Source organism: Octopus sinensis, linkage group LG9 (assembly GCF_006345805.1).
Source record: "Octopus sinensis linkage group LG9, ASM634580v1, whole genome shotgun sequence".
Classification (NCBI taxonomy): domain Eukaryota; kingdom Metazoa; phylum Mollusca; class Cephalopoda; order Octopoda; family Octopodidae; genus Octopus; species Octopus sinensis.
In genome coordinates, this window is record NC_043005.1 from 40,752,364 (window position 1) to 40,774,671 (window position 22,308).

At 33.9% G+C, this 22,308-nt stretch overlaps 1 protein-coding gene and 1 long non-coding RNA gene across 3 annotated transcripts in view; one reads left to right on the forward strand and one right to left on the reverse strand.

Moving 5' to 3' along the window:
• The first annotated feature begins 2,028 nt into the window (after window positions 1-2,028).
• LOC118764832 lies at window positions 2,029-21,821 on the forward strand. The gene is made up of 3 exons (XR_005000654.1): window positions 2,029-5,368; window positions 17,425-17,430; window positions 21,807-21,821. It is a non-coding gene; the product is annotated as an uncharacterized LOC118764832 (long non-coding RNA).
• LOC115215702 (syntaxin-6) overlaps window positions 9,081-22,308 on the reverse strand; it is a 153,363-nt gene continuing 140,135 nt past the window's right edge. For both annotated transcript variants that reach the window (XM_029784987.2, XM_029784988.2), the window contains 4 exons: window positions 18,278-18,397; window positions 14,934-15,040; window positions 13,482-13,576; window positions 9,081-10,397 (listed from right to left, as the gene is read on the reverse strand). In XM_029784987.2, the coding sequence (XP_029640847.1) occupies window positions 10,321-10,397; window positions 13,482-13,576; window positions 14,934-15,040; window positions 18,278-18,397 (399 nt within the window). In that variant the 3' untranslated portion in view covers window positions 9,081-10,320. The remainder of the gene's footprint in view (window positions 10,398-13,481; window positions 13,577-14,933; window positions 15,041-18,277; window positions 18,398-22,308) is intronic.

Genomic DNA, 22,308 nt, shown 5'->3' on the forward strand with positions numbered 1-22,308 from the left:
GGATTTGAGAAAGTCTAGTTTTATATTTCTTTTAGCTGTCTATTGATGATGTTAGAGGACAGTAAGATGCAAAGTTCCTATCTGAAAGATGTTTGCAAGGCTTTTATTCATGGGGCAGTGAATTTAGTTTTTATATGGATGATGTATGTTCAAAAGGCTTTTGAGGAGTGAAATGAGGGGTTTGTCACAATATGAATATGTTTAACTGGAGATAATGCTGATTGATCTTAAAAGATACTACTAATGTGATAGAGGGTAGGATTGAGGGTGGCGACCTGGCAGAAATGATAGCATGCCGGGTGAAATGCTTAGTGGTATTTCATCTGCTGTTACATTCTGAATTCAAATTCTGCCATGGTCGACTTTTCCTTTCATCCTTTTGGGGTCAATAAATTAAGTACCAGTTACACACTGGGGTCAATGTAATCGACTTAATCCCTTTGTCTGTCCTTGTTTGTCCCCTCTATGTTTAGCCCCTTGTGGGCAATAAAGAAATGAGAGGGTAGGATTCTGGTTGATTTGACTCTACACAGAACATACATACATCTATTTTGTCCACTGCCTGCAGTAGCCTTATCACACACTTCTTCATTAAACCTTGCTTCTGTTGCCATGTACACATTCTTGGTCTCAGCATCATTTCACATCATTTTCATATATAATTCTATCCTTTAATGTTCTCATGTTACTTCAACAATTCATTATTTTCTTCATCCGAGTGTCTTACGTGCTGCAACATTCACCCCATCAATAACAAACAGGATTACCTGAGGCTCTTTATTTGTATCTTCTTTACCACTTCAATCCAGAACTTTCCTTGTTTGGCAGTCTTAATATTGAGCTTAAAGATTTCTTGGAAACAAAACCCACAAATTCTGTTGATCCATCCATCCAGTCTCTGATTCTGTTCATACTTCTGATACCCATTATATGCTGCTGCTATAATCATTCTGAGGAATGAATCTTTCTCAAACTCGGAGCAAACCAGGCTTGGGCTTTGTCTCCTTCGCAGGAAGACTAATTTCAAGGTACACATCAACACCAAATGTTTCCTTTGTCAGAACTATCTGAAAGCTTTCATCCACAGCAGGAAAACTGGAATGCCTGACAGGACAACTTTACTGACAAATTTTCACTTTCCTCATATCTTTGTTAACCAGTCAATATCCGTATGTAAAAAAATGCTATAGCAATCTGAATTTGTTCAATTTCAAAAAAGTATTTTCAATGTTCACACATCTGAAATTGCTGCACCCTGCAGCTGAGATAATATTGGCCTCAAAAAAGCAATATAAATGGTACTATGCTGGTCTGGCAAATTGACCTACAGGAAAGAAGCCTTACATTACATTCACAACCTATTCTATTTAGAATTATCTAGGATTCAGCCAGAAGCTAATATTGGGATTTTTTTCTATTTGGTTGCACCTGTGGAAATTTCAAAGATTACTCTTTTACATTTCAGTCATTTGACTGTGACCATGCTGGAGCACTGCCTTTAGCCGAGCAAATTGACCCCAGGATTTATTCTTTGTAAGCCTAGTATTTATTCTATCGGTCTCTTTTGCCAAACCGGTAAGTTACGGGGACGTAAACACACCAGCATCGGTTGTCAAGCGATGTTGGGGGGACAAACACAGACACAAAAACATACACACACACACACACACATATATATATACACGACGGGCTTCTTTCAGTTTCGGTCTACCAAATCCACTCACAAGGCTTTGGTTGGCCCGAGGCTATAGTAGAAGACACTTGCCCAAGGTGCCATGCAGTGGGACTGAACCCGGAACCATGTGGTTTGCAAGCAAGCTACTTACCACACAGCCACTCCTACACCTATTAAAAATTTGGTGTATTGATGTAATTTTCCATGCTGAATCTCAGGAGATATTTCAATTTTTCCAGAAAATTTATAAAAAAAATTATAGATGTTTAAAGTTTGATCATTTTTACCCAGTTAGAAAAAAGGATTTGGAAACTGTCATTTTGTGAGTTGTCAACTGTAAACAAATGAAATATTGGCAGAATTTTGCTTTATGCACACTATGTAACCCCTTATAACTTATTTTTTGGAATTTTCAGAAAATTTTTGTGAATTTGTATCCTACACATGGGGTTTCATACAATTATACAAAAACAAAAAAAAATTGGAGGTGTGTAATTTAAGGCCTGTTCAGTTGTTATTTTTTGTACATCTCATGACCACTTCAATGCGTAGAATATATTTGTCAACACATGTACTTCCTTGCAGACAAGAGTTCATGCTTGGCTCATTACTATGGAAACAGGCATGAATGTGTCTGTGGCATACTGGCTAAAGTTACCCAAAACTTGCAAACTTTAAAAGCTATTAACTCTTTATTTACTGATTTGTGATGAAAATGAATTTTATGACAATGATTAGCATACAAAACAACACCATTACACCAAATATAAAGTCAATGGGAACAGAAACTGTAAAGTGGCAGCCAAACAGAAAAGATCCAATATCGTAACAGTTTGAAATGTAACCTCTTCAGATCTGCTTCCACTATGCAATCTAAAGTAAATCCTTGGTCATCTCTCCATAATAAAATCCAGTCTTGTTGACTTATATAGTTAAACTGATCCTAAATTGCTTCCTCTTTCATTACTTGTACCATTAGAATCACTACAGATACCAAGCTGGAGTCCAGTTATGTTAATCTTTTTGCAAGCTATACTGACATACAGATTTTCACCTTGTTCACTGTGTTGGCACTATTTCACTTACCTCAGTTAAACTGAAGTGCTTTATCTCATCTGTCAACACTTCATGCATTAGAATTCATTTCCTACTCTATCCAGTACTTCTATCAACAATATCCACTTCCAGCTACTAATGCCATTGTTATTTCCCTTCTCTGTATCTACACAGAATACATTTATTAAAGATACACTGCACCTTATGTAGCTAAAAGTTAACATTCTGCAACATCTATTAGTAGCTTTCTCAGCATTGTTTACACCACAGTTCATATTATAACAATCACTGCAAATAACATAGCCACACTGCAACTAAGTGCTCTAGTTGACTATTTCTCAAAATTGAGCCTCCAAAAACCACACAAAATATGCACCTTCTACTTTCACCATGATTTTCATTGCTTCTTTCCATCATTGGTGATGTCCTTGTCAGAGCCAAATGCACACACAGCACTCTTAAAACTTGATTCCAGATGTTTTTTGAACCCGTTTGTGAAGCAATTTAATTTCAATGATGTTAGAGAGCAAACTCTAAAAGGGTCCTTTTAGCACTTTTTCTCACATTTCTTTCTGGGATCTTTGGATGACTAGTCAGTCTTTACTATTAAGGCTAGTGACTAAAGGTAATTCAAAATGATTTCCTGTTGATGATAGGAAAATATCTAATTTGGTGCAATGCAGTTTTATTTCAAGTGTTGTTACCAACTCTAAGAGTATATGTTTTACCAATGAAATATTGTTTTCAGCTTGTAAAATCAAATTCCAGTTTGATATCTATGAAAATATCAGTTAACATATTTAAACAATATTGAAAAAAGTTGCTCTCTATCCCTTCTATGAACCTGTCCAGAGACAGAAGAGTTGCAATGACTGAGCAAACCAAGTGATATGAATCTGTGATCACTGTGGTACTGTACTGATCCCTACACACTGAAGCTTCCCTACCACCATTTGATTGAGATTAATAGAGAATAGGTTAAGATGGAGCTCCAAACTAACTAGATAATAATTTGGTTTGTTTGTTTCAGTGCTGAAATCAAATTCTCTCGTACAAAGAAATATACTCAAAACATAGGCATAATCATATTTTACACAATATTTATCTATATTTTCAAATGGTTTTTCATTGTAAATTTATAAGGAAAAAATATCTTTATATAATGCTTTATTTACAAGTTTTACATACTCTCTCAAATATTTCAAAGTCAATCAATTAGAAATTTCAAACAAAATACTTTCTTACATATTTTGGGGAAAGGAAATAGGGAATTAGTGATGTCAATGCCTGTTCTATTAACTGGAAATAAAAATAATTGCAACAAAACTCTTTACACTGAAAACTTAACACTGCATCAAGGCAGCAGTCTTTGATTTAGAAGGGTCCTAAAACATTTTTATTCAGTATTACTTTCCCTTCTTATTTAAGATTACATTCCATAAAACCTTAATGGCTATAGCATTACTTCACAGGTGTTAAAAGTAAAACAGTTAAACACTGGAAGAACAGATTTGTCTGGTGAAATAAAGTGGGGTTGGGTTACATTCCTTTTTTTTAAGGAATCCCTGCTGGTTTAAATACTCTTTGTATTTCTTTGTTTCTACATTCCTACAAATTTTATATGATTTTTGAGTTTTCAAAGAAAAATAAATCTTAATTAAAAAACAAATCTTTGTAATGACTTTGCATTCCATTCTTCTTTCCCAAATATTCTACAGAAATTTTGTTTTAAACTACGAAATATTTGACACCAGATTTGAACATAGTTAAAGTAAGAATGACAATATCTAAATAAGTCAGTTTTTCATTTTCAAATCGAGTCAGCTCATAGAGCTGGTGAGGAGGCAATTTTCATGCCTTTTTTCCCAAAGGCATCTTGTAAAATAACCATAAATGTTCACTCTATACACATTCACAGTGAATATCGAAGTAAAAAAAAAAACATCAATAAACAAACAAACAAATCCTATTTTAATATTAACATTCCTGCAACATCTAAATCCAATACTCCAGACTTTACCCCAGTCACTTAACTCAAACAAATCACAGCTATGGATATCAACAATTCAGTTAGCAACAAAAAAAATTTAGAAGTGTTACTATTAGTAATAAATTCTAAACAAATTCAAGGTACAATGTTAGAATTTCAATGTCATTTTCACTAAAATAAATCATAATCCAAGGTTTATTTCCACAAAGCATTTTTGATAATAAATTTCAAAGTAAAGACCAAGTCAACTTAAATGTTATTTAAACTCTTCTGACTAATCATAAAAACAAAATAAACTTTCCTAATCCAATGAATCTACATAAAAATAGGGACAAATTCTTCATAAATTTCTAAATACTGGTCTTTATATTTGGAAATATTTTATACATATAGAGCAGACATAAAATTGATTGTTTCCTTTTATCATCATCCAAGAGAATGTACAAATGATTCCTTCTTCAGTATCCTGATAATCCCAACAATCTTTTGATTATACTAGAAAATACAATTTACACTGTATTACAGCTTGTATCAATTCACTAACTTTATAACAGCTCAGTAACCTAGTTGTAAATAGATGCCATTTATAATCAAGACTGGAACCTTGAATAAATTGGTATATTGAGAGCAATGATCTTTGTAGAGCTGTATTTGCCTTAGTTAGGCTGTATAATTACAGAAAAGTATTGTTTCCTTACAACTCTAGTGTTACTTGTATATATTGCATTCACCAAAAATATCTTCAGTGATCCTGGAACACAGAACCACAAACTGCCAATAGTTATTCTGAATGTAGCCCTTTTACATTAGAGCTTCATTCTGTTACAAAAATGGTTGTGACAAAACAACCCTGTGCTTAGTTCTTAAAGGAAAACAATTATTTGCAACTTTTCCTGAGAAAATCCAGACAGGTTGATGAAAAAGAGTGTTGTTTTAAGCATTCCTAAAATTATTATGTAATAAGAGGATGATGAATTTAATTTTACTCAAAACTAACTATTCCACATAACAATGGTAATAAGAAATTGGATAGTGTAGTTCCACTCCAGAGCAGACCTATGATCAAAACATTACAGTTATAATCAGTGTTATTTTTTAACTATTTTCTATGTGTTTAACTTCTAAAGATAAGGCGTGGGGAATGGCTACTATTTCTATCAGGTGAAGCAACCACATAGAAATCTCAATTGGTCCAGATTTAGATAATGTTCCTCTAAAACTATGCACATCAACCAGGTTAATTTGCAGGGAGACATCAATTGTTCCTATCTCTGAACTTATTCATCAATTGTTTACATAACAAAAAATTGTCACCCTAGAAGGTTAGTTTATATTGAATAACTCGAACCTTGAACATGATTCTATCTCATTAAAACCAAATCTTAATGAGCAAATGAACTAGAAGGACCATGGTACTACACTTGAATGGTTTATAAAATCAGATATTTGTAGAAACTATCCAAACATTAGATGGCAGACTAATCATCATTATTTAACATCTACCTTCTGTGAGACAAATATATAAATATTCTTGAAGCAATAGTGTCACTGATGACAGTTTAGTGGGGTTGTTGTTTAGTCTTGATTAAAAACATTTAAAGTTAGGGCTATTCAGCAATAGCAAACCCTGGACTACATAGTCCTTTTTTTAACACAATAACAGTTTGAGGAAGAACTGGAGCAGGTCACACCACTGTTTAGGAGTTCAGTGGGTCAATTAGTGTATTGTACTTCGCTTAAAGAAAATCTTTTTAATTAACCAGAAAAAGAAACAGCATCCGTCAGTAGTCTGAATGCCATCACACTTAAATACACTTATGTGTATGAAAATGATTTTTTATGAATAGCAATACAAGAAATAAGTTTATTTTAATGTAAAATATATATGCAACATTGCCAGTAAAGATTTCTTAGAAGTTTCTCTCTCATTCAAGTAATGTTTACAAATATGAAGTTATATGGGTTTTGGGAAAAAGCAATGGAGATACCTAAACTGTAACTTGAAAATCACATCTTGAGCTCTAACTGCTTCTTGAAAAATAAGCAAAGCTATTTTGATTTTTAAAAGAAAATTGCAAATTGTATATATGCTTTCTTTTGATTCATTCATTGGACTATGGTCATGCTGGGACACCAGCTTGAAGGATTTTAGTCAATCATATAGCCCCCAGTACTTTATTTTAATTTGGTACTTATTCTAATGGGCTGTTTTTGCTGAACCACAAAGTTGTGGGGATGTAAACAAACCAACATTGGTTGTTGGGATCTGAGACACAAATATACATATTATATATTTACAATGGGCTTTCACAGGATTTCTGTTTACCAAATTCACTCAGAAGGCATTAACTGGCTCAGGGCTGTAAGTAGAAGACACCCACACAATGGGACTGAGCCAAAACAAGTTACAAAACAAACTTATCAATCGCACAACCAAGCCTGCACCTATGCTGTTTATTCTCTTCACACATCAATGCATTTGACTGTCAAGATGTGCCTAACAGATGAAATGGCTTAAGATCGAGAAGAGAAGCGATATGTAGTACTGAAGAGCAGTCCAATTCATACAAGCATAGAAAAAAATGGACATTAAAATAATCATTTTGGGTTGCATTTTGTAAACGATATGTAGAATTGATAATATATGTGTAAGTAAATAATTTAATCCATACCATGTTTCCACAAATATATCCAAGTAGATATTCTCATCAGCAGATGTGAATCTTTTATTTCTACTTTGCATCTATTGAAGATCAGTAAGAGTAGCCGAAATATTTATAAGGGTAAGATACAATGGTATGGTTTAACCTTTTAGCATTTAAACTGGCCATATCTGGCCCAAATAGTCTATGTTCACATTCATACTGGCCATCCAAGCCTCTTGTATCTACCCTACACTGACATTCTAAGAATAAACAACTACATCACTGAAACTTCAAAGCTATAAGATAATGCATGATTAATTTTAAACATTTTCAATTAAAAAGAAAAACATTACATTTGACAGAAAAATGTGAATGCTAAAGGTTTAACTAAATTTAAATGTACATAAAATCTCATGCTTAGAATTGAGTTCATAAAATTTCATATTTATAAACTTAATTTCATTTGTCCTATCAGCTGAAAGAAAGAGTAAGCTTGGGGGGGAGGGGGCACAGCTGTCTCAGAATAAGTTGGAAATGAAAAGAAATGCTGTTTCATAACTGTTTTAAGAGAAAATAATGGTAGACAACTGAAACATCTTCAGATTTTACATTGCTTGATATCATTACAACTGAAAAATATATATTAGTCAATTATTTTCTCTTCTATGATTCAAAGGAGTTAAAATCAGAATGCAGTTTTGTATTGATGTGGAACTTCTACCACAGAGAAGTTCTTACACAAACATGAATGAAACCCAACTTTTTTTTTAATATTTTTCTTTTAAAAAAAAGTAGAGTAAAAGGAGATGGTGGAATTGAAAATGATGACATTCATAACTAATCCTAAGAGGATCAGAAACATCAGTAAAATTAAGTAGCTCCAGACAAGGAATTGAAACCCTCACTGACTGATTACTCTGTCAAATGTAATGCTTATTTCTTCACATTGATATGAACTAGTCATGCAATATCTCAAAGCTTAGAGATTTCAATGACATGATTGTTTATTTGTAGAATATTTATTTCTTTATTGCCCACAGGGGGCTAAACATAGAGGAGGCAAAGGGATTAAGTTGATTACATCAACCCCAGTGCGTAACTGGTACCTATTTAATCAACCCCGAAAGGATGAAAGGCAAAGTTGACCTTGGTGGAATTTGAACTCAGGATGTAACGGCAGACGAAATACCGCTAAGCATTTCGCCAGGCCAGTCAGAAGATAAAACAGGTAGATTATTTTGGCTGGATATGGCCAGTTTAAATGCTAAAGGGTTAACTCATCACCTAACTGTGATACTCACCAATAGTTAATTATAAAGACGATGGTGACATGTATTTTTCGTTTTTAATGAACTCAAGGTTTAGTTTTGTAAAGAAGGAATGAAATCAAGTGAGTCCACTTAAGTGTATTACTGACGAGGGATGCTAGCACAAATTGTCCAGCAGGATATGAAAATTTAGAATAACAAGAGACAAACTAAAGCTTATGATCCATTCAGCCTTACCATGTATTTTTTTTTTTTTCCATTACTGATAGCAATGATTTCTTTAAGTACTCAAAGCTATTCATCGTCATCACTATTACCATGTGTATTAAGAAGGGAGCAGGGATACAATAACAACAAAAACAATAAGAAATCAAAGTTTCATTCAGTCTATAATTCATTCGAAATTTAAAATTCAATAAAACAAATTAATCGGGGTTGGTTTTTACATATTAAAAACAAGAATAAACAAAAACAAAAGCAATAATAAAAGATACTACTTTCAGTCTTTCTTCTTCTGAAGGTATGTTGCATAATTTATTATTTTCTTTTCTTTCTCAAACAAATTGAACTAACCAATCAGATTTACATTGGAACATGTCTATAGCTTTAGTAAATGGTTTCATTTACTTTGTTGGTATTTTTTTTTTTTTTCAAGTATTATAGTTTTTATATTTAAGTGTTTGAAAGTAAAATTTAACAGAAAAGAGAAAGATGATTAATGATGGTGATGATGAAAATTATGATTAAACTAAAATAGTTAAATTAGAAACAAGTCTTTTGGAAACTGCAAATATTTCACATATGTTTGTGTTTGTACATGTGTATCGATACATGACACCATGCATGTATGTGTGTATGTGTGTATGTGTGTGCAGAAAATCTAAGGATGTTTGTAATGAAGAGTAAATAATAGGCCCCAAGACATACAAAGTTTTTGTTAGCTTAATTAGTACGTTGATAAGTGTTTTATTTTCTGTTTTTCGTTTTTTTTCCCTCCTTTCACTTTATACCGACCAGTGTCTTTGAGATTAAAAGAAGAACCAAAAATCAATAATAATAATGGTATTAATAAAATATAAACAAAACCAAATTTTGTCTGTTTGATTTATAAATCTGTTTACAAGAGATTCACATTGGACCATAACAGGTGCTGGAATGTTGCAGGCCACACTTCAATCTTCTAGATCAGCCAACATTTTCAGCTTCCAGACTTCTGAACTTCTGAAAGTCCTCGAAGAATGGACAGCAGTGAACAGGCGTCATATCCCAAACACAGACACTAGAACTGAGTGGTGCTTTGTCGTTTTAGTTACAGAAATGTGAATGTGGGGGGGAGGTATTATCAATGGTTGGGAGTTTCTTCTGCAGCCCAGTGCAGGCAGTGGCTGCGCTACAAATTGTTGTTGTTACTACTGGTGTTGCTGTTAAAAGTTTAGTGTATTCAGAATATGCATAGAATCACCAAAATCAGGCAGGAACAAATAACCACTTTTTGTGTGTTTATTATTTGTCCTTTTTTTTCCATTTTGTTTTTTCTTCTTTTCTTTTCATGTTGATGTTGTTGTTGTAGAGTAGCTCAGACACTTGTTTGATTTCGGCCATATACCGACCATTCCTATCCATACCCACCCACCTCAAAAAAAAAAAAAAAAAAAAAACCACAATGCCAGCAACAATCCCACTTCATCAGAGTATAAAAAATAGAGCTATGATAATCACCATTATAACTATCAACACAACAATTGCACACCATTGGCGTCGGTCTGAAAGTAAAATAAAGAAAAAATAATGAGTAAATAAATTCAAGCATTATGTACAAGGAATAAGGAAGAAAAGCTAATAGTGATGTATGAGAGAATAAGTTATTGAATCTATTCATAGATCCTGTGAACAAATTCATATGAAGCATATCATTTGCTTTTGAAACAGGACATTTTCTTCTATATCACCTTAGTTCATTTTAGCTATCGTAAACTAATACCACAAAGGATCATAAAATTGATTTTATCACCCCAGTGAAATAAATGAAATACCCTTAATTTAATTCTCAGATATTGTGATACAGTCAAGAGCAACGTACGTCAGTCGATGCTGCATAAATAATTCCACTTTAAATTACATCTCTAATCCACTACAATGGCTCCCCATTGATCCAATCATGATAAATACATCTGTTGCAAGTAATTTCACTGATCATTCACATGGTAAAAAATCATGTTCATCAAATGCACATCACTAAATCATCATCATCATCATTTAAGATCCATTCTCCATGCTGGCATGGGTTGCATGGATTAACAGGAGCTGGTCAGCTAGGGAGCTGTTTGGGCTTCATTTGTCAGTTTTGGCACGGTTTCTACAGCTGGATGCCCTTCCTAACATCAACCATTTTACAGAATGTACTGGGTGCTTTAAATGTGGTGCTGGCAGAGGCATTTACATGTCATGGGTGCTTTTATGTGGCACCAGCACCCATGACTTCACAAGACTTGATATGTCGTCTCAAGCACAGCAAACTGCTATCTGTCATCTTTTCTGTGAGGCCCAATGTCTGAAGATCCTTTCGTATCACTTTGTCCTATGTCTTCCTAAGTCTACCCCTTCCACACATTTCATCCACAGAGATTGCCACTTGATAACCATACCAGTGCAGTCTTCTATTTTGCACACTACATCTTATGCCTCATATACCCAATTTTTCTCTCAAATCACACTGCTGTGCATGCACACTGACACTCCCATCCAGCAGATCATGCTGGCTTCATTTCTTTCAAGCCTTTGCATGGCCTCAGTAGTTACAGCCCATGTCTCATTGCCATGTAGCATAGTTATTTGTACACAAGCATCATACAATCAGCGTTTCACTCTGAGACAGAGGCCCTTTGTTATGAACAAAGGAAGTAGCTCTCTGAATTTTGACCAGCCCATTCATATTCTAGCAGCTATACTTTCAGAACTATCTCCTCCATTACTAACTTGGTTGCCTAGGTAATGGAAACTATCTACTACTTCTAAGGATCCACCTGGACATTTGTGAGAGTCTATTTTCTGTACATTCCTGGTGTTTAATGTACCTGCACATCTGCCACATACAATGACTACTTTCTCTGTTAACCTTCCTGTGATACTGTTGCACCTTCTAGGTGTCAAACAGCTTGCATTGGGTCAACTGTATGGAGTTTCTACCAACACCTTTTCTACATATCAAGTAGGCTCATCTCCTTGGAGGGATCTGTGATTTGTCCATTTTCCTTCTTACTGGGACTTTGGCATTTGCTAAATTAACTCTATGGCCCTTTGATTCCTGACCTTGCTTCTACACCTGGATTCTGCAATAAGAACAAGGTCATCAGTGTAGAGGAGCTCCCAAGGGCAGACTACCTTAAATTCCTCTGTTATGGTCTGGAGACTATGATAAACAAGAGGGTACTGAGAACCAATCTTTTGTAACCTCCTGTCTGTACACTAAATTCCTTGCTATACTCATTGCCAACTTTCACCTTACTGACAGCATCCCTAAATTCATTGTCACACCTGACAGACACAGTAATGATGCTAGGGGTCAGAATCATTGAAAGGAGATAAGTCACAGAAGAATTTATTGTTATGTCTAAGAGAATTATATTAGAGTATTAGTAATAAAAGATAATTAATAATATTTAGGGAATCATATTGGTTATTTCTCTTTCTGTCTGTGCATAATTATTACAATTAATGTTTTCCATGTAGATGGCATCTGAATAATTAAACCTCAGTGATTAATTATTTTAAATATATTTAAAGACACATTTCTTTTCTTCATCTCATTCTTCTTCAACTGAAAAACTTTACCCAACATAATTTTTTCTTTGTTGTAATGCTCTAAGATACTTCAATTTCCGCAGAGTTAATTTTGCCTTCCTAATGTCAACCACTCCGTGAGTTGTAGTGGGTGCTTTTTATATGCCACTGGCATCAACCACATTTGGATGGTGCTTTTTTATGTGCTACTGGCACAAGAGCCAGTGGGGGGGGGAGACTGGCATCGACCATGTTTGAATGGTGCTTTTCACATGTCACCAGCACAGGGAGCCAGTCAGGCAGCACTGGAATCGACCCACGCTTGAATGGTGCTTATTACGTGCCACCAGCATGAGTGCCAGTCAGGTGGCACTGGCATTGGCCACAACTATAATTTCCATTTTGATTTGCTTTTGATTTTGGTTTTTGATTTTACTTCACTCAATAGGTCTTTTTATGTGCAGCGTATCGCCTGACGATTCAAGGGTATTTTTAAATGGGCTGGTTATGCAACACTGGTATAGGCTACAGCTGTGATTTCACTTTACTTGCTGGTTCTTCTCAATCACAACATAGTTAAAAATATAAATCATCAGCATTTAATGTCCATGTTCCATATTGGCATGGGTTGGGCAGTATGACAGGATTCAATGGGCTCAAGGACTGCATCATGCTCCAATATCTGCTTCAGCATGGTTCCTGCAGCTGGATGCCCTTCCTAATACCAACCACTTCACAAAGTAGACTAGGTGCTTTTTTTTATGACACTAATACTACCGAGGTTGTTTAAAAGGAAATAATAAATAGATAATTAAAATAAAATGTAGGAAGATTCTATTTAAAGGGTGTGAGATTTGACAAAAGAAAGGAATGTAAAAGCAAATATGAAATTTAATAACCTAAAACAGGAGCTTGTAATAAAAACAATCCAGTTATGGAAGGCATGATAATCAATGATGTGCAAAGCCAATATCTTAGAAATGGTAAAAGAAATTGTTTATATGATCAGAATGAAATTGATACTGAAGAGGAACAGGTAGATGAAGATAAGAAGAAGAAAAACAAACCATTTGACATGTGTAACACTTTTGCCATTTTCTTCATCACACTGTCTAATCTAGAATCAGCACTTTCCAAATCTTTGTGAAAGTCTCTTAACATTCTGCAAAGAAAAACATGTAAATATAGCAACAACAAAGGAACATAGGCACAGCAACACATACAACATTATGTACATAGAATAATACTACAAGTATGACAAAGTAAATAATCACTAGAGCTATCAAAATCAGTCATTTCCATTGATAGAGTGTGCCACAGGGGACACACATCGAGGACATGCTTACCATGGTAGAAGTGGTTTTCAAAGAAGCACTGATTTTTTTGTTGATTGAGATATTAACCTTTTAGAATTTAAACTGGCCATATTTGGCCCAAATATTCTACCTGTTTTATGTTCATACTAGCTAGATCCAGCCTCTCACACTTGCTCAACAATGTTATTCTAAAAATAAAGAGTCACATCACTGACATCTTGAAGCTATAAGATAATGCATGATTAATTCAAACTTATGTGAATAAATAGGCAGTACATTTGACAGTAATGTGACTGCCAAAGGGTTAAACAAAACTAGAAGCATTCCTTGGCTGAACAATTCATTACCAATTCCCAAGACCACCACACAAAACAAATTTTGTTAACAAAACAAAATTGACCAGAAGGCTTCATGTTTTAATCACAATGGGGTCATAATATTTTTTATATAGGCACAGGCATGGCATATAGATGCAGGTGTGGTTGTGTGGTAAGAAGTTTGCTTCTCAACCACATGGTTTTGGGTTCAGTTCCACTGCATGGTACGTTGGGCAAGTGTCTTCTATTGTAGCCTCAGGCCAACCAAAGCCTTGTGAACAGATTTGGGAGATGGAAACTGAAAGAAGTCATATCTATATATATATATATATATATATATAAAAGAACTAACATAAAGACTGAGAAAAATGCTCAAAATAACTTAGATATGTACTTGACATAGCAACAACACTTTTAAAAGACAATAATTGATAATTAATAAAAATCAAAATGCCCATATAAACACCAAATTAACAGCATTAGAAATTGGAACACAAGGCACTACTTCAGTTCTTGGCTATCAACTATCTAAGTGTATCCTAAAAAGTCTAAAGTTTCGCAAACACTTACTCCACAAACATTGTCTGTCTTCAGTTACTATAAAAACTGTGAATACTGCACAAGAATTAATCAAATGCAAAGGGTCCATAGTGTTAGTTGTATTTCAGAGGCCTACTCAAGTAGAATTAACCAGGACTAGTCAACAACATCAGCATGGCTTAAAGCTGTATAAAAATACCAGCAACAATGCATCATACAGAGATATATTTAAAATGTCTTTCTATGACAGGGACATAGCCATTACATAATTTCAGCAAAAGTAATAATGTCAGAGGGACAGATGCAAAATACAGATATAAACTATATTGTATTTTTGAAAACTTACACATTTTGGTCATCCAGTTCATTGCCGATTTGGTGACTCATATTTTTCAGAACGCCGACACTGGCACCTATCATGTCCAGTTGGTCATCTTGATTGTTAATCAACATCTATAAAGAGGAAAATACAATTTTACAACTGATGTAAAACAAAGTAACTGAGATAAATCATTCTAAATTATCAAAAATAATGCGTATAAGAAGACTTCATCTGATCAATATCTTGTAGCTGGTATCACATATAGTATAATCCACCATGTACTATCACCTTCAGCTTCTCAGATAACCAGCCAAATATCTCTAAATTACAACTTCCTTTAAAAAAGAAAAGACACATTGGATAATGCAGGAAACTATACATAAAAAATACAACATGGTCATGTTGCAATGTCAATGATCATAGGTTAAAGGTTAACTTGATAAAGACTGGCATGGAGTTAAACAAAAACAGCCAGAAAATTTCAAAAAATTACTGAAGAAAGCAGCAGAACTTACTGAAACTCTGAGAGCAAATCTTGATGAGAAATGTGAGTGGATGACAAAGAAATGGTAATAATATTTTGCCATGTTTGTCTTTAAAACTGGCTTTTAAAATATGTTATGTGTTGCAATTTCACTAGTTTTATACTATTTAGATCAATGTGAATGTATGTCTATGTGGGTTTATGGTGGAGATTTTGCACCCACTTCTGAGCAAGTCTGGATTTGCATGTGTAGTAGTTGCATGTGTACTCATGTATGCACAAAAGTAAATGTTTTTTATATTCTTTAATGATGATCTTAATCAGAGGAGGAGGGGTAGTACCCTCAATTCTTTTCAAGGCTCCTGAACTTGGTTGGAGAAAGGGAGGAAGTTATCCAAAAGCCAAAGATCTGATCTGAATGTTTGTCACAGAGTCGACTCCATAAAGGCACTCAAATGCCAAGTGGTAGTGTTATCTTTTTGATCTTCCATCTTTTACGTGTTTCAGTCATTAAACTGTGGCCATGCTGGGACACTGCCTCGAAGAATTTTAGTTGAGCAAATCAATCCCAGTACTTTTTTTTTTTAAGCCTGGTACTGATTCTATTGGCTGTATTTTTGGTGCACAGCTAAGTTATGGGGACATAAACACTCCAACACCAGTTGTCAAGCAGTGGTGAGGGACACACACAGACACAAAGAAACACACACACACACACACACATATATATGAAGGGTTTCTTTCAATTTTACAAGGCTTTGCTCAGCCTGTGGCTCTAGTAAAATACACTTTCCTGGGTGCCGTGCTGTGAGACTGAACCTGGAACTATGTGCTTGAGAAGCAAACTTCTTACAACACAGCCATACTTGTGTTAAACCTATTCACAAATTAAATCTCTCACAGATGAAGAATGGTGTGTGGGATGGGCTTCCACGCAGTTTTCCCTCTCCCAAATTTCACTCAAAAAGTTTTACTCTATGGTAGTTGAGGACCCTTTTCCAGTTTGCTTTTCAATGGAGTTTAGCCCACAACCAAAGACTTGCAAAAGGAATTTCTTAAATCAACTTGCCATACTGGTGTGAGCATCTGTATGAGCAGCTCCTGCAAGTGTGTATCTATGTACATGCATACTTTATTTACATGCATTATGTATGTGCTTGTGTATATATACAGGTGATTTACACGTGGGTGTAGAACCTTGCATACATATCTGTGCTTGGTTACACTTGAATGAACATGTCTATGCATATTTGCACGAATGCTTCTATACAGCTATTTCTGAGTCTGTCTATGCACACTCATACAAGTACATCTGTTGACACTTGGCTGTATGTCTCCAAGTACATCATCTCTATGCACATTTGTCCATGTACATTTGTTTACATTTCTCTGCTTGCAAGTAAGTACTTGAGTTGGTATGTGTGACTGCAACAGTAAGCATATGTGTTGCCAGTGCAGTGAGCTGATATACCACTTCAGCATTCTGAGTAACTTGTTCAGAGTGTGTGAATATGTGCTTACATGTGCACATGTGAATTTTCTTTGGTCGATAATAGCTTCTTTAAAAACACATTATAATCCTAAAATGCAATCATCATTACCAGATTTTCATCACTATCAACTGCAGCTTCAAGCTATTCTTATTACTATAATCATCATCATCATTCTCTCCACCATCACCTCCAGCATAAAAAGTAGCACACAATTTGTCGGTTAGATAACTAACCATCAGCCCCTACAATGTTGCAATAGAAACTATTTGTGTAATATCTCAACTTCTGTAATATGTGTGTATGTTGTATTATATATGGTTAGGAACATGGAAGTATAACTGAAAGTGTGTGTGTGTGTGTGTGTAACTTGCATGAATGTATCTGTGTACATGTGTATATTGTAAGTATGAATGGAGTTGCATGCCTGCATATACACAACTGTGTGTACACGTGCATAAGTGCATACATGTGTGTCTGTAACTGAGCACATGTATGTGTGTAGTGGTGGGCATGCATGTATTTGGGTATGGGTAGGTAGGTACAAGTTTCTAGTTGTGCAAGAGTGTGTAAATATATGCATGTGTATAGTTTATGTATGATGTGTAGTTATGTGCATGCATAATTGGGCATGTGTGTAGGTGTGTTTGTGCATATGTAAGAGTATGTCTGCTTGTATGAAACTTTGTACATGTAGGAAACTGGGTGCATACATGTAGTTTTGTATGTGCATCTATGTATATATGTAGTTGCCTCTCAAACAATTACACATGTATACATGTGAATACATTTGTGTCAGAGTATAGGTGGTTGCATGAATGTGTATATAATTGCATGAGTGTGTATGTTGCCTATCTGGGAGCCTTATTTCATATCAAGCCTTCTCTGACACAGTAGATGTCAAAGAAAATTTGATCCAGATCTGTTAAAAACTGGTTTTTGCAGACAAAATGACGGAATGTTAAAAACTTATGAAAATCATGCAAGTATGGAACAGTGGACATTGAGAAAATAGATTGTATGCATGCATATATATCTTTTGATAAGTACAAGCGAATATTTACACACACAAACTCATACACAGTTTACGTATACCAGAAATGGATGTTAAATGATGATGATAGTGGTGGTGGTGATGATGATGATGATGATACTGGTCCCAGAGCAGATTTTATGTAACATCCATGTATAAAGGTATGTATTCAAGAGATTCACACAAGCACAGTTTCACAACATGTTGAAACTTTGAAAAGGTCTGTATATTCAGGTAACATTTAAGGTTATTTTGTAACTTTTTCATCATCCAAAACTCTTATAAAAATCGAAAACTGAACAGTTATTTTTCTGAAATACCCCCACTTTTAACCAGAAGACATTCAATTTAAAGTTATAACCTGTTGTTGTTGTTCATTATCATCAATAAATCTTTGGTTACTTCTTTCCATCTCTGTATCAAGTCTTGAATATCGGGTATCCATTCTGTTAGTGCTTGGTCCGTTAGTAGTTAATAATGCCTGAAAGAATAGTTGGATTTAATTGTTAATATTTTCAGTATACAAATTTTCTATTTCTTTTTCTTAACCTTTTCTATTCAGGTTTTCTATATATGCAGGTTGTTTCATGTGGACAGATGTACAGTTTTTTCCAAGGGACCTCAACACACTAATTCTTCTAAACAAACATTGAGACATGTCTTAACTCCAACATACCAAACAGTTCTATAACAATGACTTCAAACTTTTCACTGTAAGAAAAACATAAGCACAAAAAATTTTCAGTGAAACAAACTAATTTAACTAAATATTTTCATTAAATTTCTTCTAGAAGAAATAACAACACATCAGAGATGGTGGCAGATGTCTGAAAACAGTTAATCATGGAAAGAACATTTTCTGCTACTTTGCCAAGAAGATCATGTGATTAACATTTAGAAGACTTCACAAAACGGTCACTTGCATAAAGTGTAAGCAAGCTTAATGCTAGTTAATTTCACTGTAATCCATTTAAGAATTTACACAGCAGGTTTAAAATGCATTACTCGATGACAAAATTAAACGAGGAATTGAGATTCAAAGAATCCATATAATGTTGAAGTAGAGTGCTCAGTGTAAAACACGGTGAGCTTTAGAGTGACAGATCAATTCCCATGACAACAAAAAGGAAACAATTATGTACTTGTTTTGAAGAAACAAAAGGAAAAAAAGCATCAGAAACACTAGAGTGATGGTGATGATTTGCAGATAGCAAACGGAGTATTTCAATTATCATAATTAGATTCAATGAGCAGAGAACAAAAACTTTTTCAATAATTAGGGAATCATTTAATGGTATTAATTCTCTGACATTCTGATGCATCATGTTGGTTTTGAAACACTTCACCACCCATGTGCTATTGGCATATCAGCAAGTTGTGCTCCTGAAGTTGATTTAATCTTTTAGAACAGACCAAATTCTCTTTGAAAAAAAAAAAATGAATTTTGTCTAAAATCAAGCAAATGTATATATTCCAGAAAAGTTAATTTTATTCTATAATTTTTGCTTGCATTAAGAAATGAAAGTGTGTGTGTCTGTGTGTGCACATGAGTGCGTGCTTTGCACTAGCAAAAGTTAAAGAATTTAGCATTTCAAGAATATGCTAAAGCAATGAAATTTTTAATATTTAAATTTTTGTTCTTTATTTCAAATAGCCACAGCTGTGCACTTAAATTGTTTTGTGTTTAAGTTCTTTGTACAAAACCGTAAGCAAGTGTTTTCTACTGCAACCTCATATTGATGAGTGTCTTATGAGTGGGATTCAGCAGGATAAAAAGTGCTTAGAAGCCTTTTGTGTGTGCGTGTGTTCACACAAGTTTTGAGTATATATGTGTGAGAGCATATATATCATTGAATTGCGTCCCTTCATGTAAAAAAGTAACTTAGCTATTAAATGAATAGAAATTAACAAAATAAGCACCATACTGAGATAAATATTAAGTTTAATATCATCAACTAGACCCTTGAATGTACTGTCTCAGCATGGTCACAGTTCAATGACTGAAAAACAGTAAAAAATACAAATTTAATCTTATTCTCTGATTAACAAAACTTCACTTTTCTTTTTAGAATTTTCCATGTACTTTTTTTGAACTAGCTTTATTTCTGTTTTGTTCTCTAAGATTGTTTTAAATTTGATTATATGCATAGGATCTGTTATATATTTTTCTAAAGACTCGTCTGATATCTCTTCCAAAACACAACAGTGAAAAACAAATTTATTGTCTCAATCAATTTTCAGATGTTTTAAGCATTGTACGTTTCTATTTAAACACAAATTTAACAGAATATTTTTTTAACTAGTGAAAATGTGATTGGTTACTGAAAATCTTTTCTTTACAATCATTATAACATTAAATTAGGGCAGAAGATAAGCAGAATCATTAAGTTGTTGGAGGAAATGTCTTGTAGCATTTGTAGACTTCAAATTCAGCCAATGTCAAGTCTGCTTTCATTCTTTTGGGGTCATTTCAACTGACTTACTCCTCTTACAAAATTTTTGACCTTATGTCAATATCAGCAACTATTATAATACTAAATTATAATAGAGAATCGGATCGCAGCTAATCAAGTCTTAACCCTTTTGTTACTAACCCGGCCAAAACTGGCTCTTGCTCTGTGGTAAAATGTCTTGTTTTCATAAGTTTTGAATTAAAATATTCCACCAATCCTTAGTCAAAATTTATGTTCCTAACACTAGCTGAATGATAACTAAGTTATTTTACTAAATTCTTTGTTATATTTAAAGTAATTGAAAGAAACACAGAGCATCTCAAAATAAATACAGTAACAAAAGGGTTAAAGGCTCAATATTGGGTACTGTACAGTGTATGCAGTAGAGTTACTAAACTCCAAATAACTCAGTTACCCAAACCGAAGAAAAATAGATACTTACAAACAACATCACCACACAGAATCAGTAAACTATAAAATAAGTGTTGTTTTGATTGCTAACAGACACTGAGTTTAAAAACCTCCCATGAACAAATACTGTTATGCACTAAGCTATTCCTTATTTAAAGACATGACAACTGTGAGGTAACTGATTGACAGATAAAAGGAAAACATTAAAAAACATAATTGTTTATATTTCAGGGTGGAATTTTATTAATTTTTTTTTTCTTTTTCAGAATAAACACACACTCTATATACTTGTTCTTCATTTCAGCTTTACTATTGCTCTCATTTTAGTGTCCTTTGCTTGAATTGTTTCCTGTTTCATCCATTCTGACTTTCTGGAAGCCAGAATGGATGAAACAGAACAGAATGAAACACATGGGATGGAAAGTTGCTGAAGAGGTCACAGGATGTGAGGAAAGATTTCAGACAAATGACATTAAGATTAAAACAATAATAAAGCTAAAATGAAGAACGGATGTATAGTGCATGTGCTTATTGGAAGAAAAAAAGAAAAGAAAAAGAAAAGAAAATGACCATCTCAAAACATAACAATATCTGTTTCAACACATGATTTCACATCAGGAATCTTGCAAAACAAAAGACAAACATTTAAAAACATTCATAAATGTGATTAAAAAAAAAAACAGGACATAAAGTAGAAATGACTCAGTGATTGAATCAAATTGGGTGTGAAAGAAAATAAAGCAGATGAAAACATTTAAAGATCCATAACTGATGAAAAGAAAACAAAAACAACCATCTATATTATTGATTAAAATCTATTTTTTTCTGGTGACATATGTTTGCAGTATAGCACCTAACGCTCTTCCTGCAATCAACTCATCTATCAAGTTTACAATGTTTGACCTTACATCATCTTCCTGTGTCATCTTGGTCATTTATCTTCTATGAAAGATATCTTGTGACTTTTTAAAATATATTTAAAAAATTTTTTAATGCTTTCAAAAAAATAGGAGTTGAATAGTTCAGTGATTACTGAAAATGGCATGTATTTCAATCAAAAGGCCATTTTATAGTACAATGGATTCTATTGTATAAGTAGAACATCTGATCTATTTTCCACTTTGCACTGAACAACCGTCACATGGTTCATAGATTCATATCTGCAGAAGACATTTCTTTGTGTCTTCGGGCATTCATTTATTTATCTCTTATTTCTATGCACTTCCTATCACTTATTTCTGGAGGATATATATAAGAGCAGCTTAGAAAAGATATCTCGACTAGATTAACATTATATCTTAGAAGAGATCTGATTTACATCAGCTTTACTGCAATAAACAAAAAGAATTTAAACAACAAAAGTTTAGTTACTGATGGTTAATGGTAAGATTTAAAACAAAAATATGAGTAGAGTACATTAACAATGAAGGATTAGATAACAATTTGGTTATGGAATCTAGATGCAAGTGGGGAGGAGAGACAAAAACTGACAGACATGGAAGGGTAAACAAAGTAAAATTGGTTAGAA